The 26,057-nt window shown below is 44.4% G+C and overlaps 1 protein-coding gene across 1 annotated transcript in view; it reads left to right on the top strand.

The window, feature by feature from the left end:
* lnx2a (ligand of numb-protein X 2a) overlaps positions 1–26,057 on the top strand; it is a 262,297-nt gene that overhangs the window by 142,906 nt on the left and 93,334 nt on the right. The window contains exon 3 of the mRNA XM_070892288.1: positions 25,296–25,540. Within this exon, the coding sequence (XP_070748389.1) occupies positions 25,296–25,540 (245 nt within the window). The remainder of the gene's footprint in view (positions 1–25,295; positions 25,541–26,057) is intronic.

The following is a 26,057-nucleotide window of genomic DNA, read 5'->3' as shown; positions in this document are numbered from 1 at the left end:
GTCCTTTAAAACTGTAAGGAATGAAATAAATGCATTGCCTTAGTAGGCACCGCACCAGCCCGCTTCTATCTGAGTCAGAAGGTTGTGGGTTTGAGAAATCCGCACTGCGACTCCGGGAGGACAGATCCCGCCCTGGGAGCGGAGGACAGACGCAGCCCGGGAGCAGGGGAGAGAGCAGGGTGCAGTGGAGATTTCAGCCCGTGTCCTGCCCTATACTGCAGTCTCGTGACTTGGGCCTCCCGGCTGGACTTCCTGCGGCAACTGTGAAACATTATGCTCATGGCCGGCGTTCAACCGGCCGAAGGGACTCTGGGGCCGACATCGAACCAGCCGAAGGGACTCAATTTTTTAAACTTTTAATCAACTTTTAATCTTCTTAAACAATTCGGGAAAACTCTTACATTTTTAATCAACTTGGTGAACTTTATCCTTTTTTTTTCTAACTTTTAAATAACTTGATTTATATTTTAGACTTTTTTTTATCAACTTTATCAATTTTATCGAGTTATTAAACCTTCAATGAACCTGTCTAACTTTTTAATAATTCAGAAATACTTTTAAACTCTTAAACTTTTAAAACAACCTGGAAACCTGTGGGGAAATGTTTAACCTGGGAAGAAACTTTCCAAAACACCCCTCGGAACCCCAGCGGACAGCTGACCTTCCTAATGCCTGCCGCCCAACCAAGCCTCGGGCCATCCACCATCAATGGCGCTACTCGGTGCCGAGCTTGCGGCCAACACCTCACCGTAGGCAATTAGACTTATACAGCAGTGCCTGGTCTCCAGTTGTCTTAGACCCCTTTGCCACTGGACCAAGACCTTGCTCAGCTAAGCCCATGTGATTGCCGGTGTGCATCAGCCACTCCACATTAAAAGAACTCACGCACAGGCATCATCCACTTTGCGAATATGACGTTCGGGACCGGGAACATCAGGACCCTCATGGACAACTCCAATAGCAACAGGCCGGAATGCTGCACCGTCATAGTTGCCTGGGAACTTAGATGTTTTGACATTGACATCGCCGCCCTAAGCAAGACCCAGCAGGCAGGGGAAGGCCAGCTCAAGGAACATGGTGGAGGTTACACCTTTTTCTGAAAAGGAAAACCAGAGGAAGAACGCCGCCTTCATGGAGTTGGTTTTGCTATCAAGAATGAGCTGGTCAACCGCCTCAAGGACTCCCCCTGCGGGGTTAACGAATGCCTCATGACTCCTCGCCTTACCCTATCCCAGAACCAATGCACCCAGTCAACAGTGCGTATGCCCCAACATTCGATGCAACGGATGAGACTAAAGAGGGTTTTTATTCCAACCTCGAGACATCCCTGTCCCCACAGGTGACAAATTGATCCTCCTCGGTGACTTTACTGCCAGAGTCGGCAAAGACATAGCCTTCTGGGGAGGCGTGATTGGCAGAGAGGGTAGGGAAAGCCAAATCCAGCGATACACTACTCCTGACAAATTGTCTAGAACACGAACTCCATCATCACCAACACCCTGTTCTGCCAGAGGGACAAATACAAGGCATCGTGGCAACACCCTCGCTCCAAACACTGGCACCGACTCGACTATGTAATCATCCGAGCCAGGAATTGCAAGGATGTGTGCATCACCTGCGCCATGACAGGAGCTGATGACTGCTGGATGGACCATTGCCTAATCCGATCCATCATCAATATAAACATAGCCCCAAAGCAGAGGGGACAGCAGAAGCAGTGCTGCAAAAAAGTTAATGCCGGGGCACTTAAAGACCCAGCTAAGAGAGCCCTATACAGCCAGCGCCTCACAGCTAACCTGTCGTGCCTTGATGACCCTGAGATGCTGAATGCCCACAGTGCTTGATCTGCCCTCCAGATCTCCATAACCAGTACCTGTGAAGAGACACTTGGTTACTCAACCAGAAAACACCATGACTGGTTTGATGAAAATGATCAGGAGATTCAAGACCTAATAGATCATAAGCGCAGAGCATTTCTGAGCCTCAAGCAACAACCCAACTTGGGAGCTGCAAAGCAACGTTACAGACGGCTCAAGGCTGGGGTCCAATAAAAAACCCGGGACCTAAAGAACAGGTGGTGAACGGAGAAAGCACAGGACATACAACAACTGGCCGACAGCCATGATATGCGAGGATTTTTCATTGCAGTCAAGGCCATCTACGGTTCAAACTCCCAAGGCCCCACCCCACTCCTGGCCAAGAATGGGGAAACACTCATCAAGGACACCGAGGCTGTCAGGGCCCGATGGAAGGAGCAATCGAGACTCTGCCTTTGACTCGAGTGTTCTCAAATCCATCCCGCAGCATGAGACCCGCCACCGCCTCAGTGAAACCCCAATGCTGCACGAGGTAGGCAAAGCCATAAAACAGCTCAAGAATAACAAGGCTACGGGTGCGGATGGAATTCCTGCTGAGGCGCTAAAATATGGGTGAGAGGCGCGTTTGGCGCGGATACATGACCTCATCTTTCTCATTTGGAGGGAGGAGAGCATGCCGGGAGATCTCAGAGATGCAGTGATCATGGCCATCTTTAAAAAGGGGGACAAGTCTGACTGCGGCAACTACAGGGGAATCACCCTGCTATCAGTCACTGGGAAGGATGACGCTCGAGTTCTCCTCAACTGGCTTCTCCCTGTGGCCGAGGAGCTCCTGCTGGAATCACAGTGCGGATTTCGTCCCCTACAGGGCACAACGGGTATGATCTTTGCAGCGCGACAGCTGCAGGAAAATTGCAGGGAGCAGCGCCAGCCCTTATACATGCCCTTTTTCGATCTTATAAAGGCCTTTGACACTGTCAACCGTGAGGGTTTATGGAGCGTCCTCCTCCATTTTGGATGCCCCAAAAGTTTGTCAGCATCCTTCGCCTGCTCCACGATGACATGCAGGCCGTGATCCTTACCAGCGGTTCCATTACAGACCCAATCCACGTCCGGAGCGGGGTCAAACAAGGCTGCGTCATTGCTCCAACTCTCTTCTCAATCTTCCTCGCTGCCATACTCCACCTCAGAGTCAACAAGCTCCCCGCTGGAGTGGAACTAAACTACAGAACCAGTGGGAAGCTCTTTAACCTATGCCTCCTCCAGGCCAGGTCCAAGATCACCCCAACCTCTGTCGTTGAGCTGCAGTACGCGGACGACGCCGGCGTCTGTGTACATTCAGAGGCTGAATGACAGGATATAGTCAATGTATTCACCGAGGCATATGAAAGCATAATATCCGTAAGACAAAGGTCCTCCATCAGCCTGTCCTCACTGCACAGCACTGCCCCCCCCAGTCATCAGGATTCACGGCGTGGCCCTCGACAACATGGACCACTTCCCATACCTCGGGAGCCTCTTATCAACAAAGGCAGACATTGATGTGCTGATTCAATATCGCCTCCAGTGCACCAGTATAGCCTTTGGCCGCCTGAGGAAAAGAATGTCCGAAGACCAGGCCCTCAAATCTTCCACCAAGCTCATGGTCTACAGGACTGCAGTAATACCCGCCCTCCTGTATGGATCAGAGGCATGGACGATGTACAGAAGACACCTCAAGTCGCTGGAGATATATCACCAACGATGTCACCGCAAGATCCTGCAAATTCTCTGGGAGGACAGGCACACCAACATCAGTGCCCTCGCCCAGGCTAACATCCTCAGTATTGAAGCACTGACCACACTCAATCAACTTTGCCGGGTAGGCCACATAGTTCGCATGCCAGACACGAGATCCCTAAGCAATTGCTCTATGCGGAGCTCCTTCTCGGCAAATGAGCCAAAGGTGGGCAGCGGAAACGTTACAAGGACACCCTCAAAGCCAATCTGCTTTACCCACTCATCCTTAGAACTCCTTCAACCCCCCATTCTCTGGTAAAGTGCGACATCACCACTGACACCTGGGAGTCCCTGGCCGAAGACCGCCCTAAGTGAAGAAATTGCATCCGGGAGGGCGCTGAGCTCTTCGAATCTCAATGCCGCCAGCATGAAGAGGTCAGGCGTAGGCAACGGAAGGAGCGAGCGACAAATTAGTCCCACCACACCCCCCTCACTTTCCCCAACGAATGTCTATCCCACCTGTGACAGGGTCTGTGGCTCTCGTATTGGACTGTTCAGCCACCAAAGGACTCACTTTAGGAGTGGAAGCAAGTCTTTCTCGATTCCGAGGGACTGCCTATGATGATAATGAATTTAAAATGGACATTTTATAATCAAAATATAAATAATTGACCATCTAAATTCTTACCCAATTCAAATGTAACAAATCATTTTCCATTCACTTTTTGTAGAAAATTTCTAATCTAAGCATAACAAGTTTCTCTTTTTCAAAACAAAAGCAAAATACTGCGGATGTTGGAATCTGGAATAAAACCAGAAAATGCTGGAAATCTCAACAGGTCAGGCAGCATCTGTGGAGAGGAAGCAGAGTTAACATTTCGGGTCGATGATCCTTCGTCAGAACTGGAGAGTGTTCGAAAAGAAGATTCTTAACAAGCACTGAAAGGGGAAGGGAAGGAAAGAACAAAAGGAAAGGTCTGTGATAGGTTGGAAGACAAGAGAGTTTGGAGAGACAAAAGGGATGATGGCCCCAAGTTTCTCTTTCCTATTTTTGGACCATTGTAAGCAATTCACCGTCAAGTGTCTCTTTTATATTTAAAAAAACCAACAGCATAAAACTTTGTTTTTGTTTTACAAGACCTGTCTTTCAAAAGTTTTTTTTGCTTAGATTGAGCTAGTAAATAAATATGTGCTTTGGTGCAAAACATTTTTGATTAAGCTAATAATAAGGTTACTGAAATCAAGTACCTTTATCTAAACGGACAATGACACTGGAATATTATCAGTTTATTGAGGAAAAAGTTCCAGGAAACTGTTTAAGTTTGGACTGTTGTAGAGGAGAAACCCCACTAATTTGGAAGCCTATCAACATCTGAGGACCTTATTTTAATGGGGAGAAAGGGAATCCATGAAAAGGCACCTCCGCATACTCAAAACCAATGACCAGTTTTCCTTGTGTTGCTCCAGGTGTTATGAAATCTGCTCTGCGATTTTTTTTTTTCTTTCATTTGGAAGGCTGGCATTTATTGCCTATCCCTAGTTGCCCTGAGGTGGTGGTGGGCCATCTCTTTGAGCCATTGCAGTCTTTCTGGTGATGGTGCTCCCAGAATACTGACCTAGTAATGATGAAGGGCTAATGATGTATGTCCAAGTCAGGATGCTGTATGACTTAGAGTGGAACTTGGTGAGGCTGTTCCCAGAACATTGCTGCTGTTATTCTTCTTAGTGGTATAGGTCACAGGGAAGGGGAGATGCTGTCCAAGTAGCCTTGGTGAGTTGCTGCAGTGATTTCCATGAGACTGGATCCCTGAGGTGCTATTGAAGCAGTTCTGAAATATAAATGGTATAAATTACTGAGATGATTGTGGGTCTGTCCCATGTCATCAAGGACAGCAGTGACTGACCACGTTGATTGTGATTTCCTGGTTGTTGTAGAAAGGATGGGTTTTAGCTGGGCCTCAGGAGTTTGCAAATGGAAATGGAGTAATTGGCTCAGATTGTAAATGAGTCTACAGTCTGGAGCTGAGAAACTGAAGAACAGAATTTTGGAAAAGGATGCAAGTTTCAATAGAAGGCTTGAAACGATGAGGCTTGATGCAGTAGCTTTCTTAAAGTAAAAGGATAGAAATGGGGAAAAGAAAGGCAGGAAAGCACAGAGAACTGCATTATAAATTTCTGTCATTCCTCTTTTCAAGATTGTTCAACACAGTAATCCATTGAGTTGAACAGTTAACTAAGATTGTGTATGTCTTTTTTTAAACCATCTCTCAAATTTGGAGTTCAGGGTCATTTTGGCTTTTATTGTAGTTACCTCTTGCCTGCAAGTGGCTTGTGTAGGATGCTGGAACAATAACAGGATGTTGTTATCATTAAACTATTTTTAAGACCAGTTTCTTAATGTGAACTTTGGACATGAGGAAATAACAGCAACTGCAGTCTGTTCCTTTGTAAGTCATTTGAATTTTGTGACCTATTTGATATTTGGCTTGAGGACTACAGCTTTCTATTGTCACTGATGTTGCACAAAAGCTGTCTGAATAGACACTGTTAGCACATGCCAAACTTCTGGAATTGTTGACATTTATTGTTTTGCCCCAGTATAATAACTGAAGATGGTAACAAACCTCCAGAAAACATTCTCAATGGGCCCAACATTGTCCAACCCCTCTTTTCGGCGCACTGACCTGCAGCGCATCGACTTTGCGCGCTGGAAAGGGCGCCAGAAAAAAGGCGCCCCATCCTGGCCGCTCTTCGGAGTCCCCGGAGTCGTGGCGTGGAGGCTGAAGTGGGGTGGGTGGAGGCGGGGGAGCAACAGGCCAGCACAGAAAGCACTGCCGGCGCCTGCGCGCATGCTCAGTGAGGGCTGCACGCATGCTCCTGCCCTCCCAGCACGTCCTGTGGGTTGTGAGCAGGACCCGATGCTCTCAACCCCTATCCCAGGCCAAAGGGACACCCGATCTCGCCGCACCCTATCCCTGGCTGAGTGGACTCCCACACCGGCTGGCCGGTCCGCTGAATTCCCGGGCAGGTAGGATTTCACTTTTATTTTTTATTTAGTGGTTGTGCTTATGTGGCTGTGCTTGAGACTTTTGCTTGGGGGGGTGAGATGGGGGGGGTGGCGAGGAGGAGAGTTTTGGGGTGGGGGGAAGAAGGGGAGAGTTTGGGGGGGTGGGGGGAGAGATGAAACTTCCAGACCCACGAGCTGTGATTCCTCCGGTTGCTCGGCGCCCCCCCACCCCCCCCACGGTGAGACGCCCCAGCCCAGCAGCTGTGACTTCTCCGGTGCACGTCTTCCCTCCCCTATCCCAAGCCGAATGGCCTCACACACAGGCCAGCTCACTGCCTTTCCCGGGCAGACTTTAAAGCTAAGGTAGGATTTACTTCTTTTTGAATTGTATTTTAATGGTTTGAGCTTTTCCTTAATGTTTGGTGCTTTGTTGTTGAGGTCCTCTCCAGTTCCCTTCCCTCCCCTATTCCTGCCCGAATGTCTACCTATTGTGCGCTGCTTTTTCTTCACTGCCCGCAAGGTTTTTCAGAGCTGGCCACATAAGCTGACATAAGTTCATTTGGAGTACGTTTTTGTTGGCCAAAGTGGCATAAATGTCCAAAACTGTCTGGGAATGCCCCCTTTTGAAAAAAAAAACTGACCTAAAAAAAAATCGTACCGAACTGACTTACTCTGGAGCAAATCTTTGGGGGTAAATAGCATTTTTTAAATTTACGCCAGAAAAAACAACTTACTGCAAAAAACTTGATGCAAGTCATGGCCAGGATTGGACCCATAAACTCAGTGCATTGATTTGAATCAATGAAAGGATGTAAAGGCCTGAGAGAGGGTACAGAAAAGATTGACAAGAATGGTTCTAGGGATGAGGGACTTCAGTTACGTGGATAGACTGGGGAAGCTGGGGTTGTTCTCCTTAAGAGCAGAAAAGGTTGAGAAGAGATTTGATAAAGGTGTTCAAAATCATGAGGGATCTAGACAGAGCAGATAGAGAGAAACTGTTCCCATTGGCGGAAGAGTCAAAAACCAGAGGACACAGATTTATGGTAATTTGCAGAAGAACCAAAGGTGACATGAGGAAAAACATTTTTATGCAGCTAGGGGTTAGGATCTGAATTGTACTGCCTGAGAGGGTGGTGGAGGCAGATTCAATCATGGCTTTCAAAAGGGAATTGGATAAGTACCTGAAGGAAAAAAATGTTCAGGCCTACAGGGAAAGGGAGAGTGGGACTAGCTGAAGTGCTCTTGCAGAGAGCCAGCACAGGTTTGATGGGCTGAATGGCCTCCTTCTGTGCTGTAACCATTCTGATTCTAATGTCAGATGTTGACACTGCCTGAAATCAGCCTGTTCAATAGTTCACCTACTGCACTGCAAAATAATGCTCAGTTTTTAAAGGGAGAAATCACTATTGTTTTGTGCAGGTTTGTTGTTCTAGGAAAACAGCTTTGAGTTCAGCATAATCTAATAGCAAATTATCTGCAGTTTTTTGGTTCAATTTCATAAAGCCGTGATATTTTAAGCCGAGTCCAGGCATACATTTGATCAAAAGTAAGATTATTTCAAAGTTATTTTAGGAGTTGGCATTCAACATATGCGATGATCGCAATACGAAGCTAATTACAGACTTGGTTGTTACAGATACACCGTTTTGAGTACTGTTGAGGCGGATGACTCATCAGGGGAGGGCAGCAGCAGCCAAGTTCATGGCACCATGGATGGCTCTGCTGCACAGGAGGGCAGGAAAAAGAGTGGGAGAGCGATAGTGGTAGGGGATTGGATTGTAAGGGGAATAGATAGGAGTTTCTGCGGCTGCAACCGAGACTCCAGGATGGTATGTTGCCTCCCTGGTGCAAGGGTCAAGGATGTTTCGGAGCGGGTGCAGGACATTCTGAAAAGGAAGGGTGAACAGCCAGTTGTCGTGGTGCACATTGGTACCAACGATATAGGTAAAAAAAGGGATGAGGTCCTACAAGACGAATTTAAGGAGCTAGGAGCTAAATTAAAACGTAGGACCTCAAAAGTAGTAATCTCAGGATTGCTACCAGTGCCACGTGCTAGTCAGAGTAGGAATCGCAGGATAGCTTAGATGAATACGTGGCTTGAGCAGTGGTGCAGCAGGGAGGGATTCAAATTCCTGGGGCATTGGAACCGGTTCTGGGGGAGGTGGGACCAGTACAAACCGGACGGTCTGCACCTGGGCAGGACCGGAACCAATGTCCTAGGGGGAGTGTTTGCTAGTGCTGTTGGGGAGGAGTTAAACTAATATGGCATGGGGATGGGAACCAATGCAGGGAGACAGAGGGAAACAAAAAGGAGACAAAAGCAAAAGACAGAAAGGAGATGAGTAAAAGTGGAGGGCAGAGAAACCCAAGGTAAAAAACAAAAAGGGCCACTGAATATAAAGGGGCTGCAGGAGGGGTCAAAACTAAAAATCATGGTTTAAAAACTGATATTAAAACACTCTACCTAAACGTACGCATCATTCGAAATAAAGTAAATGAGTTGATGGCACAAATCATTACAAATGGGTTTGATTTGGTGGCCATTACAGAAATGTGGTTGCAGGGTGGCCAAGACTGGGAATTAAACATACAGGGGTATCTGACGATTCGGAAAAATAGACAAGAAGGGAAAGGAGGTGGGGTAGCTCTGTTAATAAAGGATGACATCAGGGCAGTTGTGAGAGACGATATTGGCTCGAATGAACAAAATGTTGAATCATTGTGGGTGGAGATTAGAGATAGTAAGGTGAAAAAGTCACTGGTGGGTGTAGTTTATAGGCCCCCAAATAATAACTTCACGGTGGGGAGGGCAATAATCAAGGGAATAATGGAGGCATGTGAAAAAGGAATGGCAGTAATCATGGGGGATTTTAACCTACATATGTATTGGTCAAATCAAATCGCACGGGGTAGCCTGGAGGAGGAATTCATAGAATGCATACGGGATTGTTTCTTAGAACAGTATGTTACAGAACCTACAAGGGAGCAAGCTACCTTAGATCTGGTCCTGTGTAATGAGACAGGAATAATAAACGATCTCCTAGTAAAAGATCCTCTCGGAATGAGTGATCACATTATGATTGAATTTGTAATACAGATTGAGGATGAGGAAGTAGTGAAGTAGTGTCTCAAACGAGCGTACTATGCTTAAACAAAGGGTACTACAGTGGGATGAAGGCAGAGTTGGCTAAAGTAGACTGGAAACACAGACTAAACGGTGGCACAATTGAGGAACAGTGGAGGACTTTTAAGGAGTTCTTTCATAGTGCTCAACAAAAATATATTCCAGTGAAAAAGAAGGGCGGTAAGAGAAGGGATAACCAGCCGTGGATAACCAAGGAAATAACGGAGAGTATCAAATTAAAAACCAATGCGTATAAGGTGGCAAAGGTTAGTGGAAAAATAGAAGGTTGGGAAAATTTTTAAACGACAGCAAAGAATGACTAAGAAAGCAATAAAGAAAGGAAAGATAGATTACGAAGGTAAACTTGCGCAAAACATAAAAATGGATAGTAAAAGCTTTTACAGATATATAAAATGGAAACGAGTGACTAAAGTAAATGTTGGTCCCTTAGAAGATGAGAAGGGGGATTTAATAATGGGAAATGTGGAAATGGCTGAGACCTTAAACAATTATTTTGCTTCAGTCTTCACAGTAGAAGACACAAAAACCATGCCAAAAATTGCTGGTCACAGGAATGTGGGAAGGGAGGACCTTGAGATAATCACTATCACTAGGGGGGTAGTGCTGGACAGGCTAATGGGACTCAAGGTAGACAAGTCCCCTGGTCCTGATGAAATGCATCCCAGGGTATTAAAAGAGATGGCGGAAGTTCTAGCAGATGCATTCGTTATAATCTACCAAAATTCTCTAGACTCTGGGGAGGTACCAGCGGATTGGAAAGCAGCTAATGTAACGCCTCTGTTTAAAAAGGGGGGCAGACAAAAGGCAGGTAACTATAGGCCGGTTAGTTTAACATCTGTAGTGGGGAAAATGCTTGAAACTATCATTAAGGAAGAAATAGCGGGACATCTGGATAGGAATAGTGCAATCAAGCAGACGCAGCATGGATTCATGAAGGGGAAATCATGTTTAACTAATTTACTGGAATTCTTTGAGGATATAACGAGCATGGTGGATAGAGGTGTACCGATGGATGTGGTGTATTTAGATTTTCAAAAGGCATTCGATAAGGTGCCACACAAAAGGTTACTGCAGAAGATAGAGGTACGCGGAGTCAGAGGAAATGTATTAGCATGGATCGAGAATTGGCTGGCGAATAGAAAGCAGAGAGTCGGGATAAATGGGTCCTTTTCGGGTTGGAAATCGGTGGATAGTAGTGTGCCACAGGGATCGGTGCTGGGACCACAACTGTTTCCAATATACATAGATGACCTGGAAGAGGGGACAGAGTGTAGTGTAACAAAATTTGCAGATGACACAAAGATTAGTGGGAAAGCGGGTTGTGTAGAGGACACAGAAAGGCTGCAAAGATATTTAGATAGGTTAAGCGAAAGGGCTAAGGTTTGGCAGATGGAATACAATGTCGGAAAGTGTGAGGTCATCCACCTTGGGGGAAAAAAAACAGTAAAAGGGAATATTATTTGAATGGGGAGAAATTACAGCATGCTGAGGTGCAGAGAGACCTGGGGATCCTTGTGCATGAATCCCAAAAAGTTAGTTTGCAGGTGCAGCAGGTAATCAGGAAGGCGAATGGAATGTTGGCCTTCATTGCGAGAGGGATGGAGTACAAAAGCAGGGAGGTCCTTCTGCAACTGTATAGGGTATTGGTGAGGCTGCACCTGGAGTACTGCGTGCAGTTTTGGTCACCATAAGGAAGGATATACTAGCTTTGGAGGGGGTACAGAGACGATTCACGAGGCTGATACCGGAGATGAGGGGGTTACCTTATGATGATAGAGTGAGTAGACTGGGTCTTTACTTGTTGGAGTTCAGAAGGATGAGGGGTGATCTTATAGAAACATTTAAAATAATGAAAGGGATAGACAAGATAGAGGCAGAGAGGTTGTTTCCACAGGTCGGGGAGACTAGAACTAGGGGGCACAGCCTCAAAATACAGGGGAGCCAATTTAAAACCGAGTTGAGAAGGAATTTCTTCTCCCAGAGGGTTGTGAATCTGTGGAATTCTCTGTCCAAGGAAGCAGTTGAGACTAGCTCATTGAATGTATTCAAGTCACAGATAGATAGATTTTTAACCAATAAGTGAATTAAGGGTTACGGGGAGCGGGCGGGTAAGTGGAGCTGAGTCCACGGCCAGATCAGTCATGATCTTGTTGAATGGCGGAGCAGGCTCGAGGGGCTAGATGGCCTACTCCTGTTCCTAATTCTTATTTTCTTATGTTCCCTGCCCGCTCCCCATAACCCTTTATTCCCTTATTGCTCAAAAATGTGTCTATCTCCGCCTGAAATATATTCAATGACCCAGCCTCCACAGCTCTCTGGAGCAGAGAATTCCACAGATTTACAACCCTCTGAGAAAAGAAATTCCTCCTCATCTCAGTTTTAAATGGGCAGCCCCTTATTCTGAGACTATGCCCCTAGTTTTAGTTTCCCCTATGAGTGGAAATATCCTCTCTGCATCCACCTTGTCGAGCCCCCTCATTATCTTATATGTTTCGATAAGATCACCTCTCATGCTTCTGAACTCCAATGAATTAAGGCCCAACCTACGCAACCTATCTGCATAAGTCAAGCCCCCTCATCCCCGGAATCAACCGAGCGAACCGATTCCGAACAGCCTCCAATGCAAGTATATCCTTCCTTAAATACGGAGACCAAAACTGTATGCAGTACTCTAGGTGTGGCCTCACCAATACCCTGTACAGTTGTAGCAGAACATCTCTGCTTTTATATTCTATCCCCCTTGCAATAAAGTCCAACATTCCATTTGCTTTCCTGATCGCTTGCTGTACCTACATACTAAATTTTTGTGTTTCATGCACAAGGACCGCCAGGTCCCTCTGTACTGCAGCACTTTGCAATATTTCTCCATTTAAATTATAATTGGCTTTTCTATTTTTTCTGCCAAAGTGGATAACCTCACATTTCCCACATTATACTCCATCTGCCAAACATCATACATGTGACTCCCACACACAGTATAAAAGACGTGCTACAAAATCAGACACTTCATTCTTTTTTCCTGTGCTCAAAAATATTTAATGGACTCTCCCCTTTAAACCTATGCCCTTATTTTATACTTTAATTAATTAGTATTATTTTACCACATTATTTTCTTTTCCCTCATTTATAATTTTTTTCTTCTTGTAACTATTTTCAGCTAGTCAGCAGTGTTACTGTATAGTGATATCCATGGTCAGTGAGCAGAGTGAACTGCAACAAAAGTTTTTTCCCCTTTTGGTGAATTGTTATGCCATTGTCAAGGTGAGTTATATCAGTGCTGGGGAATGAAACTCTTTTTTTCACATGAGTACCCAGTATCAGCATCAAGCACTCAAAAGGCCAGTGATGGATACTCTATAGGGTTAATTTGTTCAATTTCTTCCAGTACATACTGATGCCATAGTACAGACAGCACTGAAAATGTACCAGCAGGAATGATGAACTGGCAGTAAAACTAAAACAACAAAAGATTTATTTTCACTGGCTTAATGGCATTATGTATTGAAGTCCTTGAGAGGAAGTTATCTCTATCATATACAGGTTGAACCTTCCTTATCCAGAACCATCCCTCGTCCAGAACCATTCCCAGCCACCGGGTGACGCATGCGCAGAATTCCGACATGAAAAAAATTGAAGTCCTTCCTCGCTGCCGACTCCCGCGATCGCTGGCCTGACCCCGCGATCCACCGCAACCGCCCTCCCCCTCCCTCCCGGCCACCCCATGATCTCTCTGTTGCACTCCCAGCCCCAAGCCAGCCAGCCCCCATGTCCCCTTGCTCATTACCTGTACCATCCATTTTACCGTGACCACCCCTCATCCGGAAAAATCCCTTATCCAGAACAGGCCAGGTCCAGAGGATTCCAGATAAGGGAGGTTCAACCTGTACTATCTTCACTAATATTTAACACCGATTAGAGTGCAGGTATGAAATTTGATATAAAAAAGGTTAAATTGACAGGATTTTTAAGATATGTTTCTATGTTGAATGGCATCTTTCAAGGTGTTTTATCCAAATAGATATTTTTAGGAATGGTTAGAGGCCTGAATTGATGTTCACTATAGTGACTTTAGGTATTGAGGATTAAACATCATACATCTAAATTAGAAGGTATCAGAAATATAAGTTTGAACATGAGAACATAATATAACATAAGAAGTAGGAGCAGGAGTAGGCCATTCGGCCCCTCAAGCCTGCTGTGCCATTCAATGAGATCATGGATGATCTTCTACCTCACTATTCTCTTTCCTGCACTATTCCCATATCCCTTGATTCCTTTAATATCCAAAAATCTATTCATCTCTGTCTTGAATATACTCAAAGACTAAGCCTCCACAGCCCTCTGGGGTAGAGAGTTCCAAAGATTCACCACCCTCTGAGTGAAGAAGTTTCTCCTCATCTGAGTCCTAAATGGCCGACCCCTTATTCTGTGACCTCTGGTTCTAGGAGAAACATCTTCCCTGCATCTACCCTGTTAAGCCCTGTAAGAATTTTGTATGTTTCAATGAGATTACCTCATTCTTCTAAACTCTAGAGAATATAGATCAAGTCTACTTAATCTCTCCTCATAGGACAATCCTCCCCATCCCAGGAATCAGTCTGGTACACACTCTCAATGGCAAGTATATCCTTCCTTAGGTAAGGCAACCAAAACTGTACACAATAGTCCAGGTGTGGTCTCACCAGGGCCCTATATAATTGCAGAAAGACATCTTTACTCTTATACTCAAGTCCTCTTGTAATAAAGGCCAACATACCATTTGCTTTCTTAATTGCTTGCTGTACCTGCATGTTAACTTTCAGTGATTCATGTACAAGGATACCCAGGTCCCTCTGAACACTAGCATTGCCCAATCTTTCACCATAATAAAAAATGGCTATGGCGAATGTAATTGGGAATAAAGATATGAGTAATTGCAAAATGGGCAGAGGAAACATTACAGGGACACCCTCAAAGCCTCCCTGATAAAGTGCAACATCCCCACTGACACCTGGGAGTCCCTGGCCAAAGACCGCCCTAAGTGGAGGAAGTGCATCCAGGAGGGCGCTGAGCACTTCGAGTCTCATCGCCGAGAGCATGCAGAAATCAATCGCAGGCAGCGGAAAGTGCATGCGGAAAACCTGTCCCACCCACCCTTTCCCTCAACGACTATCTGTCCCACCTGTGACAGGGACTGTAGTTCTCATATTGGACTGTTCAGCCACCTAAGGACTCATTTTTAGAGTGGAAGCAAGTCTTCCTCGATTCCAAGAGACTGCCTATGATGATGATGAATTGCAAAATGGGTAAAAGACACCGTTGTTTGGGCATGTGCTCTCAATACACCACTGGAACTGCCGATGCTTAATGCTGCCAAAAAAAACGCTAACCATTTTCCATTTTCATTGTAGTCATTTAAAGCGTGTTAAGTGCTCCGTGTACTCAGTTATTTGTACTTCATTAAGGTGCAAGTCCACTGTATACTTACTCACCTCTAACTGGTATCTGATTACAGCTCATACTACGCGGCACTGACTGCAATAACAAACGTTGAATAAGTAAATAGCACCTCATTAAGGTCCAATTACCTTGTGTGGGGTTATGACTTGTTTAAATAAAGCTAGGTACACTGCATAGAGTCTTGGTTAGTTTATCAATAGTGATTTGCTATAGTCGTCTTCAATAGCAATAGTGCTACCCTATTAAACTGGCCAACAAGTATAGTGGGCAAATCGAGTTGGTACGAATGCACTCGCTATAAGCAGTGGCAACTGTACTTACATTTGCATGGCATATGATTGTGTATTTTAAACTTTTTGTGTGTTGGTAAAATGTTAAGATGAAAAGCAGTGTGCAAGTGCTGTGATCGTTTTGAGTACTTTACTTCCTTGGTTACTGAATAGTGTGGTAGATGTTTGTTAATGAAATATACATGTGAAGTACATTTGCCTTGTCACAAAAAGTGTGACAAAAACGTTTTATTCTGTTTTGTCATCAGTACTTCACCTTACTAGTTTAAATCCTTTGTCGCTGCTCTAGTTCATCTTTTTGGCATGACTGGTGGGGAAAGAAAGCTGCTGGTGATAGAGAATTCCTAAAGAAACACTTTATTTCAGGAGTTGTTACTCTCCCTGTAATATAAAAAACCAATCGAAAGGAATGCATGACTATTGCTCTTTTTTTGAAGCTAGGCATTGCAAGACAACAAAGTTGCCTTGATAGTTGACAACTGTGGAGCTCGTATGAAGTGCTTGCATCTAAAAGCAGAATCTATTGCCAGCTGCTTTTGTTACTGTAAATTCATCCCACCAGCAGAGGAAGCAGCTGCATCCAACACAATTGAGGATCCCACAAAGGCACCAATGACTGACACTAAAGCAGCAAATCTCATTGAACGAATGAGTTCTCTGTTCTGATTGCCAACAGACATGAGTTTTGAATCCATTGTCGGTGTTGATAAGGATATCCTAATGTCCAGATTGCTGACTTACATGGAAATTGTTAATGCTGTGCAGGAGGAGGAGGATGCTAGTGGGAAAAAGAATCAGGAAGAGGCCCAAGCAAGTGGATTCAGTGAACAGATTCATATAGAGGAAACGGCTCCCACCATAGTCATGGTACCCTGTATCGAATTGTGTGCCAGTGCTGAGGAAATGGTTGACAACTAAGCAAGATAATGTGATGGAACTTTTCTCTTGCACTAAGTAGAATTGACAGTTTGTGGACAAATGATGCTAGCTAGTGGGCTCTGGTTGCCCAAACTTCCATTTGCTGGCCAGCTGACACTTTCTGCTCATTTTGGATGGGCAGCTGACTGGCTGCATGCAACTGAAGCCGGGAGTTAAAGTACCCTGAGCCTAACACTTAGACCTACAAGTACATTTTGCACTTGCCCTACCAGCCTGAAACCCACTAGGGGTTAAAATCAACCCAATGGGGCTGGTTTAATTTGAATTGCAAAGGTATACAATTCTGCTGCTGGGATGAGGGAATCCGTTCTGTCATTCTGAATGTGCCTATGTGCAGAAGCTACTTTCCTGTGAAATGAATTAAACAGTCAATATAAAAGCACCTTGTAAGCTTGTCAAATTTGCTAACATTTGCCCTGCAGCGCTATTCGGAGAAGAACCACAGTCTGATCCCAAGCATAAGATTGATTTATGAGGAAAGACTAGTGAAATCTGGACTTTTCAGGCTTGAAAGGGTGGTGTGTTTCTATGGTTTGAATGGTCTTTTCTTTTCCCTGATACTTTATCATTTCAACAGGAAAAATATCACCCATAAACAACATGTACATTCTGTGCCAGAACTTAAAGAAATATATAACAAAGTATCTGAACTCTTGAATAACCCATCACTCAGGTGGAAGTAAAAGTTTCTCTGGTGATTCCATCACGTTCTAGTCTCAGTACTCGGACCACTGCAGTTTTTGATATACAGTAGTGACTTGGACTTGGTGGTACAGGGCATAATTTTGAAATTTGCAGATGACACAAAACTTGGAAGCGCAGTAAACAGAGAGGAAGATAGTAATAGACATCTGTGATATCTTCACAGAGCACAGCACACACAGCTTCCTAATCATGGCAGGCTGCTCTCTCGGAACTTTTCGGAAAGCTGCCTGTTGTTTAATGATTAACTATGCAGCTGCAGTACACAATACGTCCACATCCACAGTGTGGAGCTACAAGCATTACAAGCTTACAGACATTACACTTCTCCCTCCTTAATGAAAAAGCCATCATAACAAACATCATAAATAACTTTCATTTTGATACATATTTACAAATTTAACTTTACCACTTGTTTTCTGTTTCGAAGAGGATACCTTTACTCTCGAACAGAACCTTCCAAACATGGTGTTGATTTCACACTCATTTGAGGCTCATCCTGAAGAACATTTTCTTCCATGGAATTTCCTTGATTTTCATTTCAACTCACTCTAACTTCAGGCTCTTTGTTTTCCTGACTCGGACTCAGACTTTCATTCTGATTCTCTCCTGGATTTGGCCATCCATTTGCAATATACTCATACACCTTTGACATCACTGGGTCATGTTTGGTTGCTCTACCAATCTCTTCAGCTGTGACTGGCAGTTCATCAATGTATGAAAAATAAAACACTTCTTCCCTATCGGGTGTAACTTGTGATGGGGAAGGCAATCTAGACATTGCATCAGCATTGCTGTGATCAGCTGATTGTCTGTATTCAATATCATATGTATATGCTGACAAAATCAAAGCCCATCTCTGCATTCGGGTTGCAGCTAATGTTGGAACTGGGGACTTTGGATGGAGGATTGCTGTTAGGAGCTTATGGTCTGTAACGATGATAAATTTATGACCATACAAGTATTTGTGAAACTTCTTGACTCCAAAAATTAATGCCAAAGCTTCCCTTTCAATTTGCGCATAATTAATCTCACTGGCACTGAGGAGTGCGTGAAGCAAAAGCAATTGGTCTCTCCTCCCCACTACTTAATACATGAGAGATTACTGCCCCAATTCCATACGGAGAGGCATCACATGCTAGCTTAATCTTCTTAGATATGTCGTAGTGAACTAACATGGTGCTCTCTACCAATTTGTTTTTACATTCCTTGAATGCTGTTTCGCATTCTTTTGACCACTTCCACTGGACCTGTTTTTTCAATAGTTCATTCAGTGGATGTAATACTGTAGCCAAATTTGGTAGGAACTTCCCATAATAGTTCAAAAGACCCAAGAATGAACGAAGTTCAGTGACATTCTGGTAGTGGGTGCATTTCTAATTGCATCCAATTTTTCCATGGTTGGATGTAAACCATCTTTGTCTACTCTGTACCCTAAGTACTCCACTGAGTTTTTAAATAACTCACACTTACGAGCAGACACTCGTACTCTGTGCTTCTTTAGCCGTTTGAGGACTTCATTCAATATGTTATTATGAATTTGCCTATTTGGTGCTGAAATTAGTATGTCATCCAAATAACATACAACCCCTTCAATACCTTGCAAAATCTGGTTCATCACTCCTTGGAATATGGCAGGGGCAGAAGACACTCCAAACGGTAGCCTATTAAATTGATATAGGCCTAGATGAGTATTTATAGTCAAACATGACTTGGACTCCTCATCTAGTTCAAGCTGTAAGTAGGCATTCGTAAGATCCAGTTTTGAGAAGATCTGACCACTTGTCAGTGTTGTGAACAAATCTTCTATATTTGGCAATGTATTGGGGACATTACCCTGTAGAACCTGGTTTACGGTTACTTTATAATTACCACACAATCTTATCTTACCATCGGACTTAGGTACAACAACAATGGGTGTAGCCCAATTACATCGATCTATCTTACAAGTAATGTTCTCAGTCTCTTGTCTTTTGAGTTCTTGCTCAACTTTCTCCTTGAGTGCATATAGTACAGAACATGGCTTGTAGTAAACCGATCTAGCGTCCTTCTGTACCCTGACACTCTCCTTGAAGCCTTGGATCGAACTGCCCATTTTGCAGAACACCTTTGGATACTGCTTGATAACCTCATCCGTTGATGAAAATCTCGCTTCCACACAGAAAATCTTACTCCAATCCAGCTTCAGTGAGCTCAACCAATTTCTTCCGAATAAAACAGTCTTGTCTCCTTTCACTACTATTAGAGGCAAGTTCTGAAATTGATCTTTATATTTCACCGGTACAGTGATATGGCCTACTACAGGAATTTTCTCTCCCAAGTAGCCTCGCAGCTCTATCTTGGATTTCTCCAGTTGGAAATCACGCAATTTGTCGCAGTATAGTAACTCCGGTACTACACTCACGGAAGCACCCGTGTCAATTTCCATTGGTATCTTGAATCCCGCAACATCTCTGTGGATTTTGATGCTTTCCGAATCGCAGTCCATTAACCTCGTGCTCCTGATGACGTGTAACTAACATCTTCTCGTCCTGTTGTTGTTCTTCCATGCTATGAAGTCTCTTTGGATTTCGACTCACAGCTTTGAACGCTGGACTCATAGCTTTAAAAACTGGTTTACCCTTCAGTCGGCATGCCTTCGCAAGATGCCCAGTCTTTCTGCAGAAGAAACACTCTGCCTTCACGTATGGATAACTTTGAGCAATGTGTTGTCCCAGGCACTTCGACACTCTGGTAGAATGTGCAGTTTCTGAGACTTTCGGCCATGGCTGTCTTTTACTTTGAACCTGCAGGTGATTTACCTCGGTTGACTGACGACCGTAATCATTATTTAATTCTCGGGAATATTGTTCAGCCATGCTCATCGACCTCGCTGTCTGACAAGCAATCTCAAAAGTTAAGTCATCTGTCATCAATAACTTCCTTTTGATAGCATCATTTTTCACCCCACAAACAAAACGATCCCGTAATGCTTGGTTTTGAAAGTTTCCAAAATTACAGTGCATCGATAGCTTTTTTAATGCTATGATGTAATCAGCGATACTTTCATCCGCTTTTTGATTCCGAATCCCGAAACGATAGCTTTCAGCAATTTCTAATGGTTTGGGGTTATAGTGCTGCTCCAGCTTCGTTAAAATCTCTTTAAGCGTTGTGTCCTTTGGCTCGTCAGGCACAAGCAGATTTACAAGGGTTTCGTATAATGCCGGACCTACTACTGATGAGAAGATCGCTTTCTTACGTTCCAACACAGACTGGTTCTGGACTGCATTGCCTGGAACTTCGATTATGTTATTTGCAGTGAAATACATTTCGAGCCGATTCACATACGCTTTAAAACATTCCTGATCGTGTCTATATTCACCCAAATATCCGATTACACCTGCCATTTTTAATCTCTAGCTGTTCACGCCATGTGCTGTTTTTTACCTCGGATTTTGTAGCTTTTTTTTCAAAGACAGAAACTTCCAAAGTCTTCTGTCGGCTGGCTGAATCCTTCACCAACAAAATTTAAGCTTTAAACATCCGAAAAATCTCATCCTCGGTCACCAAATGTGATATCTTCATAGAACACAGCACACACAGTTTCCTAATCATGGCAGGTTGCTCTCTCGGAACTCTCCAGAAATCTGCCTGTTGTTTAATGATTAACTATGCAGCTGCAGTACACAATATGTCCACATCCACAGTGTGGAGCTACAAGCATTACAAGCTTACAGACATTACAACATCAAGAGGACATAGACAGGCTGGTGGAATGGGCAGACACCTGGCAGATAAAATTCAATGCAGAAAAGTGTGAGGTGATACATTTTGATAGGAAGAATGAGGAGAGACAATACAAGCTAAATCGTACCATTTTAAAGGGGGTGCAAGAACAGAGAGACCGTAAGTTGAATGAGAAACAGCTCCCAAAACACTCATGCATTAATAAAAGATAGAAAAAATGCACAACATATTTTTATTAATTTAAATTAGTTATTTATGTATTTAAAAAATATATATGTTTTTCCAATTTTTAAAAAAGTTTTTTTAATTATGGTTTAGATAAACTTAACGTAGTGGGGAGGGTTTTTAAACAATAACGTGTTTTTAAAATTTTATTTTACAATGTTTATGTGTGTTTTATAACTCTTATGCCTGTAAAAGTAGGCTTTGCGCCTGCTTTTATCAGGCGCAAGAGTTTTGAGGATATTTGCTGGGCAAGATATGCGTAAATCCCGCAATCTTGCCCTTGCAAATGTCCTCGCCTCGATATGCACGAGATCTGTCAAGCCAGAAACTTGACAGATCGGGAAAGCCAGTTTTCAGCGCATGTACATTGTGCACTGAAAACCGGCTTTTCTGATGCCTTCCCAGGTCTGTAGAAACTCCGTACGGACCCGGGGAGGCCGGGATTTCTGGGCCATTGTGTCCAATTCTGGGCACCACACTTTACGAAGGATATGAAGGCTTTGTAGAGGGTACAAAAGAGATTTACTAGAATGGTTCCAAGGATGAGGGATTACAGTTGCGTGGATAGACTGGAGAATCTAGGATTGTTCACCTTAGAGCAACGAAGGCTAATCGGATACTTGGTGTTTAAAATCATGGGCTCAATTTTGCCCAAGCCCGTTTTCTGGCGTATTGCCAGAGTTACGCCGGGTTTTTAGGGTCAGAAATGCAGCATAAATAATTATCCAAACTTTCCTGATCCGGGGGTGGAGGCTGCTGTCTGCGCTGAAAAACGAAGCCGGGCCTTCTGCGCATGGGCGAGAAAATTTTTTTAGATTTTTGACATCGCTCCAATGGACGCGCATGCTCAGTACAGCTCGGATTTGGCAATCAGCCATTTTTAAAGAGCCAGTTGCGTGTGTGTGAGAGCAGGAGTGTTGTGTGAGAGAGAGCATGGGAAAAATCGCAGCTGCAGCAGTACAAGATGCAACGCGGACCAAGGACCAAGAATTTCTTGCTGAAAGAAGTGGAGACACTAGTTACTGTGATTGAGAACCGATGACAGGAGCTAGATACCAGCAGAAGTCACAAAAGTTCCACCAAAAGAAATGAAGAAACGCTGGAACCAAGTTGCAGAAGATTACTGCGCAGTGGTGAACACCATGAGATCTGGAAGCCAGTGTAAAAAGAAATGGCAGGACCTTGGTCAAGTAGTTAATGTAAGTAATATTTTCATTTATTCAATGTAACTGTAAATGTGACCAGCTGTACATGTCCCACCCAGCAGAAAGACGCCCTCTCTAAAAAGTTGCATTTTCATCTTTGCAGAAGAAAGTGGCACATAATAAAAGGGAAAGAACTCGAACAGGAGGAGGCCCGGCAAATCTGCACACACTGACACCCTTGGAAGAGAGGGTCACTGCTTTGATGTGTCCTGCCTGGAGAAAAACAATCAGTACTGCACAAGCTGGGCCCGCACTCAAGGGAGAGGGTAAGTCCTTCAAATTCATCATGATCCTTCAAATCAGCCTGCTGCCTGGCCTGCGCTGTGTGAGCCTACTCATGCCAACCACCCTGCCCCCTCCTCTGCTGCTAACCATTTGATTGTTCTGTTATCTTTTGCAGAACTTGAGGCCAACCCCGACAATGCAGAAGAAGAATCAGACAAGGATGAGCCTGAAGAGGAGAACATCTTCCAATCCAACCCTCCTGACCAAGAACATGAGGGTGAGGGGGAGGGGATGGAGCTGAATGAAGCTCCTACTGTTCTACTGACTTTGGAGGAGGTGCCGCTCATGGAGGTGACAGCCCCTTCCGTGACTAGTGGTTTGAGTGTTGGTGGGACTTTCTATGGTTTCATACTTTCCGAGGTTGTGGGTCCCAGTGGTGGGGTGTGTAGTGTATGGAGAAAGAGTCAGACTGAACACTGTGAGCTCAAAGTAAAGTGTGAACTTAGTCTTTTATTGCAGTCTCCAGAAAGCCTCTCCAACCTGTGAAGCCTTCTTAAATACCTGTGCTCCCAAGGGATTATGGGATCCCTTGGGATTCCGGGGAATGAGCCCTCTGGTGGCTGTACAGAGTAAATACAAGTCCACATATATAACTGCAGCGAGGCATACCCAGGACCCCACCGTCCCAGGCTACGGGTTCCATTGTTGGGGTGCAGCAAGGCACACCCAGGGCCCCACCGTCCCAGGCTGCGAGTTCCATTGTTGGGGTGCAGCAAGGCACACCCAGGGCCCCACCGTCCCAGGCTGCGGGTTCCAGTGTTGGGGTGCGATCCACACCCATGGGAAGGAGGGGAAGGAGAGCTCGACCACACTCTCCTGAGATGCAGGATGTAACAGATGTGGTTCAGAAGATGTTATTGAGTGCGGAGAGCATTGTCCTTACCCGATCACTCCTGGACACCATCAGTGGGGTGAGTGATGAGGTAGCGGGACTGTCGGGAGATGTAACAACACACGCCGGGACCATCAGTGAGAGAATAGTGTCCTTGAGGGAGGGAGTGTCAGAGGTAGTGCAATCCACGACACTGGCATTAAGTGAGGGAATGTCTGAGGTAGTACTGGTCATTAGGGAGAGAATGTTGCAGTCCACTGAGACACTGTCAGGGTGCATGAGGGACGGCATGTTTGAGTTAGCTGCTGCAATAAGGGAACACGCCCAGACCCCGCGCCCATTGACAGAATCAACTGCTACTCCCACTGCAATCCCCACACCAGCCTCTGAAGAGCCCAAAGCCGGACCCTCCAACTTGCTGCCTGATGCCCCCCCACCCTCAAGAGGTGCGCAGTACCCGAGATGTTAGAAGGAATAAGCTTGGTACCAAGCCCAGAAACACTGTGCCACTGCCTGTGGGCAGGGGTGGTGTGTCCAAGACCAAGCGCAGCGGGCGGTGTTAGACTAAGGTGGATGAGAGATGGGTGCAGCCTTTCTTTGCTGCTGTTGTTGTTGTTATTATTGTTACTGTTGTAATTGTTCTTAAATTAAAAGTTTTTTGTAAGTTATGTAAATTTACAAGTTTATAAGTGACCTTAAAGTTTTTAAGTGATCATAAAGAGTGATATTAAAGTAAAGTTTGATACAAGAATAATTTTATTAAAGTTAAGTTAAGTACATTGTAAACTTTTGAATAAAATATATTTTACGTTAAAACTGAATCAACAAAACACAACATTATGGAAGTGACCTCTCCCTCCCTCCCCTCCCTGGGCACCAAGCTTTCTGATCGGCTGTCTCTCGCCCCCCGCCTCCACCAAGCCTTCTGATTGGCTGACTCTCCCTCCACTCCCCCGCCCAACCCTGGTCCGCTCCCTGCCCCTAGCCCAGGCCAAAGGGCTTGCTGATCTACACCCCCACCCGTCCCTGGCCCAAGTGCCCTTCCAATCCGCTCCCCACCCCTAGCCTAGGCCGAAGGGCTTCCTCCAATTTCCTTACCTGCGCCGATTTCTTTAACTCTCCGGAAGATTTTTCTGCAGAGGCCACATACGCTGGCCTAAGCAGAACTGGAGTAACTCTCAGCTGGCCAAACTTGCCTAAATGGCCAGAATTGGTGCAGATGGCAGGTTACACCCCCTTTGGCTGAAAAAAAAACTTACCTAAAAAAATCATAACTAACTGAGTTACGCTGATGCAAATTGATTGGGGAAAATGTGGATTTTTAACTTAGGCCAATAAAAGCAGCCTGCTCCAAAAAAACGGTGCAAATCAGTGGGGAAAATTGAGCCCTAGAAGGGTTTAGATAGAGTAAATAAAGAGAAACTGTTTCCAATGAAGGGTCGATTATCAGAAGTAATTGGCAAAAGAACCAGAGGTGAGACGAGAAAAAACTTTTACGCAACGAATGGCTAGGATTTGTCCGCCCCATCCATTGAGACGGATGGAACACTTAGAAATCAGTAGGTGTGCCCCGTTTCAGACGGAGGGCAATTTTGCCCCATAAAATCGAGGCTATTGTCTTTTAACTTCTTTCCTCAATGACTGGAATGGCCTTCTAGCTAAGTTAATGGAGGTTTAAAGCTCTAGCATCATTTACCAGGTCGTTTGATGCTATGGTGGAGTGACCATAAGTTCCTATGGAAGGATGAGCATAATAGGGTAATTTGTACTTTGTACTTTTTAAAAATTAAAAGGGTAAGTATGCATTTTAAACTTAAAGAAAAATGCAAATAACCTATCGATTGCTCTAAGGTTTACTGTTCATGTTCCTCTCTGAAATCACAGAAATTTTAAGAATTCTGTGGTCTGTCAGCATTTCCTATCTTTCAAAACTGTTTAAAATATTTTTGGTTCTGTTTTTATAGGTGCTCCGGAGCTTCAACCCACAGAGCAGCTTTAGAGATACGCAGGTCTTGCGGATTACAAACGGAGACTGGAAGTGACAGCCGGTCCACTGAGGCAGGACAACAGATACTTGCATCATCAGATGCAGATCAATTACAGATTGAAACGGCAACTGTGGGATGCAGCATAGCTTCAGCAGCCTCAACCTGTGCAGATGAACATGGCCTAGACAACCCTGCCTTTGAAGGAAGCACGGAGGAAAACAGTGAGTATTTGACGTTGCCAAGCAGTTACAGATTTGAAGTAACAATTTTTACAATTCTGGTTAACTTAGACCAAATTTTTACCACTAATCTTAGATTTTTTTAAATTTCTTTGATAAGGATTTTTAATTTTGGCATTTTTTTCCAACTTTGGAAGCTTCATTTAAAAAATATATATCTTTTCACATTTCATTATCAGGAATCCCTTTCTAATAATCAGATAAGAAAAGAAAAATAAACTTGACTAATCTTGTAAGAAGGACTGAACTACCGTAACATTTAGAATAAGAAAGTGAATTCCAGTTTCTGGTGATACAGACGTATGTATTTTTCAAGTAAATATGGTCTAGGATACATTGGCCCTGAATTTGCGCTCAGTATGACGGCGTACTCTGAGTACACCATCATACCGCCTTTGAAATTAACCACAAGTTCTTGATTTCCACATGCACTAAAGCTCGAACTTGTGATCTGTCAAGTTTCGAATAGACAGATTGATCCAGTGTGACTTTCAAGTCC

The sequence above is a fragment of the Pristiophorus japonicus genome, chromosome 10 (assembly GCF_044704955.1).
Source record: "Pristiophorus japonicus isolate sPriJap1 chromosome 10, sPriJap1.hap1, whole genome shotgun sequence".
Lineage (NCBI taxonomy): Eukaryota > Metazoa > Chordata > Chondrichthyes > Pristiophoridae > Pristiophorus > Pristiophorus japonicus.
The sequence above is the reverse complement of the archived record's forward strand: the minus strand, read 5'-3'. Positions and strand labels throughout refer to the sequence as shown.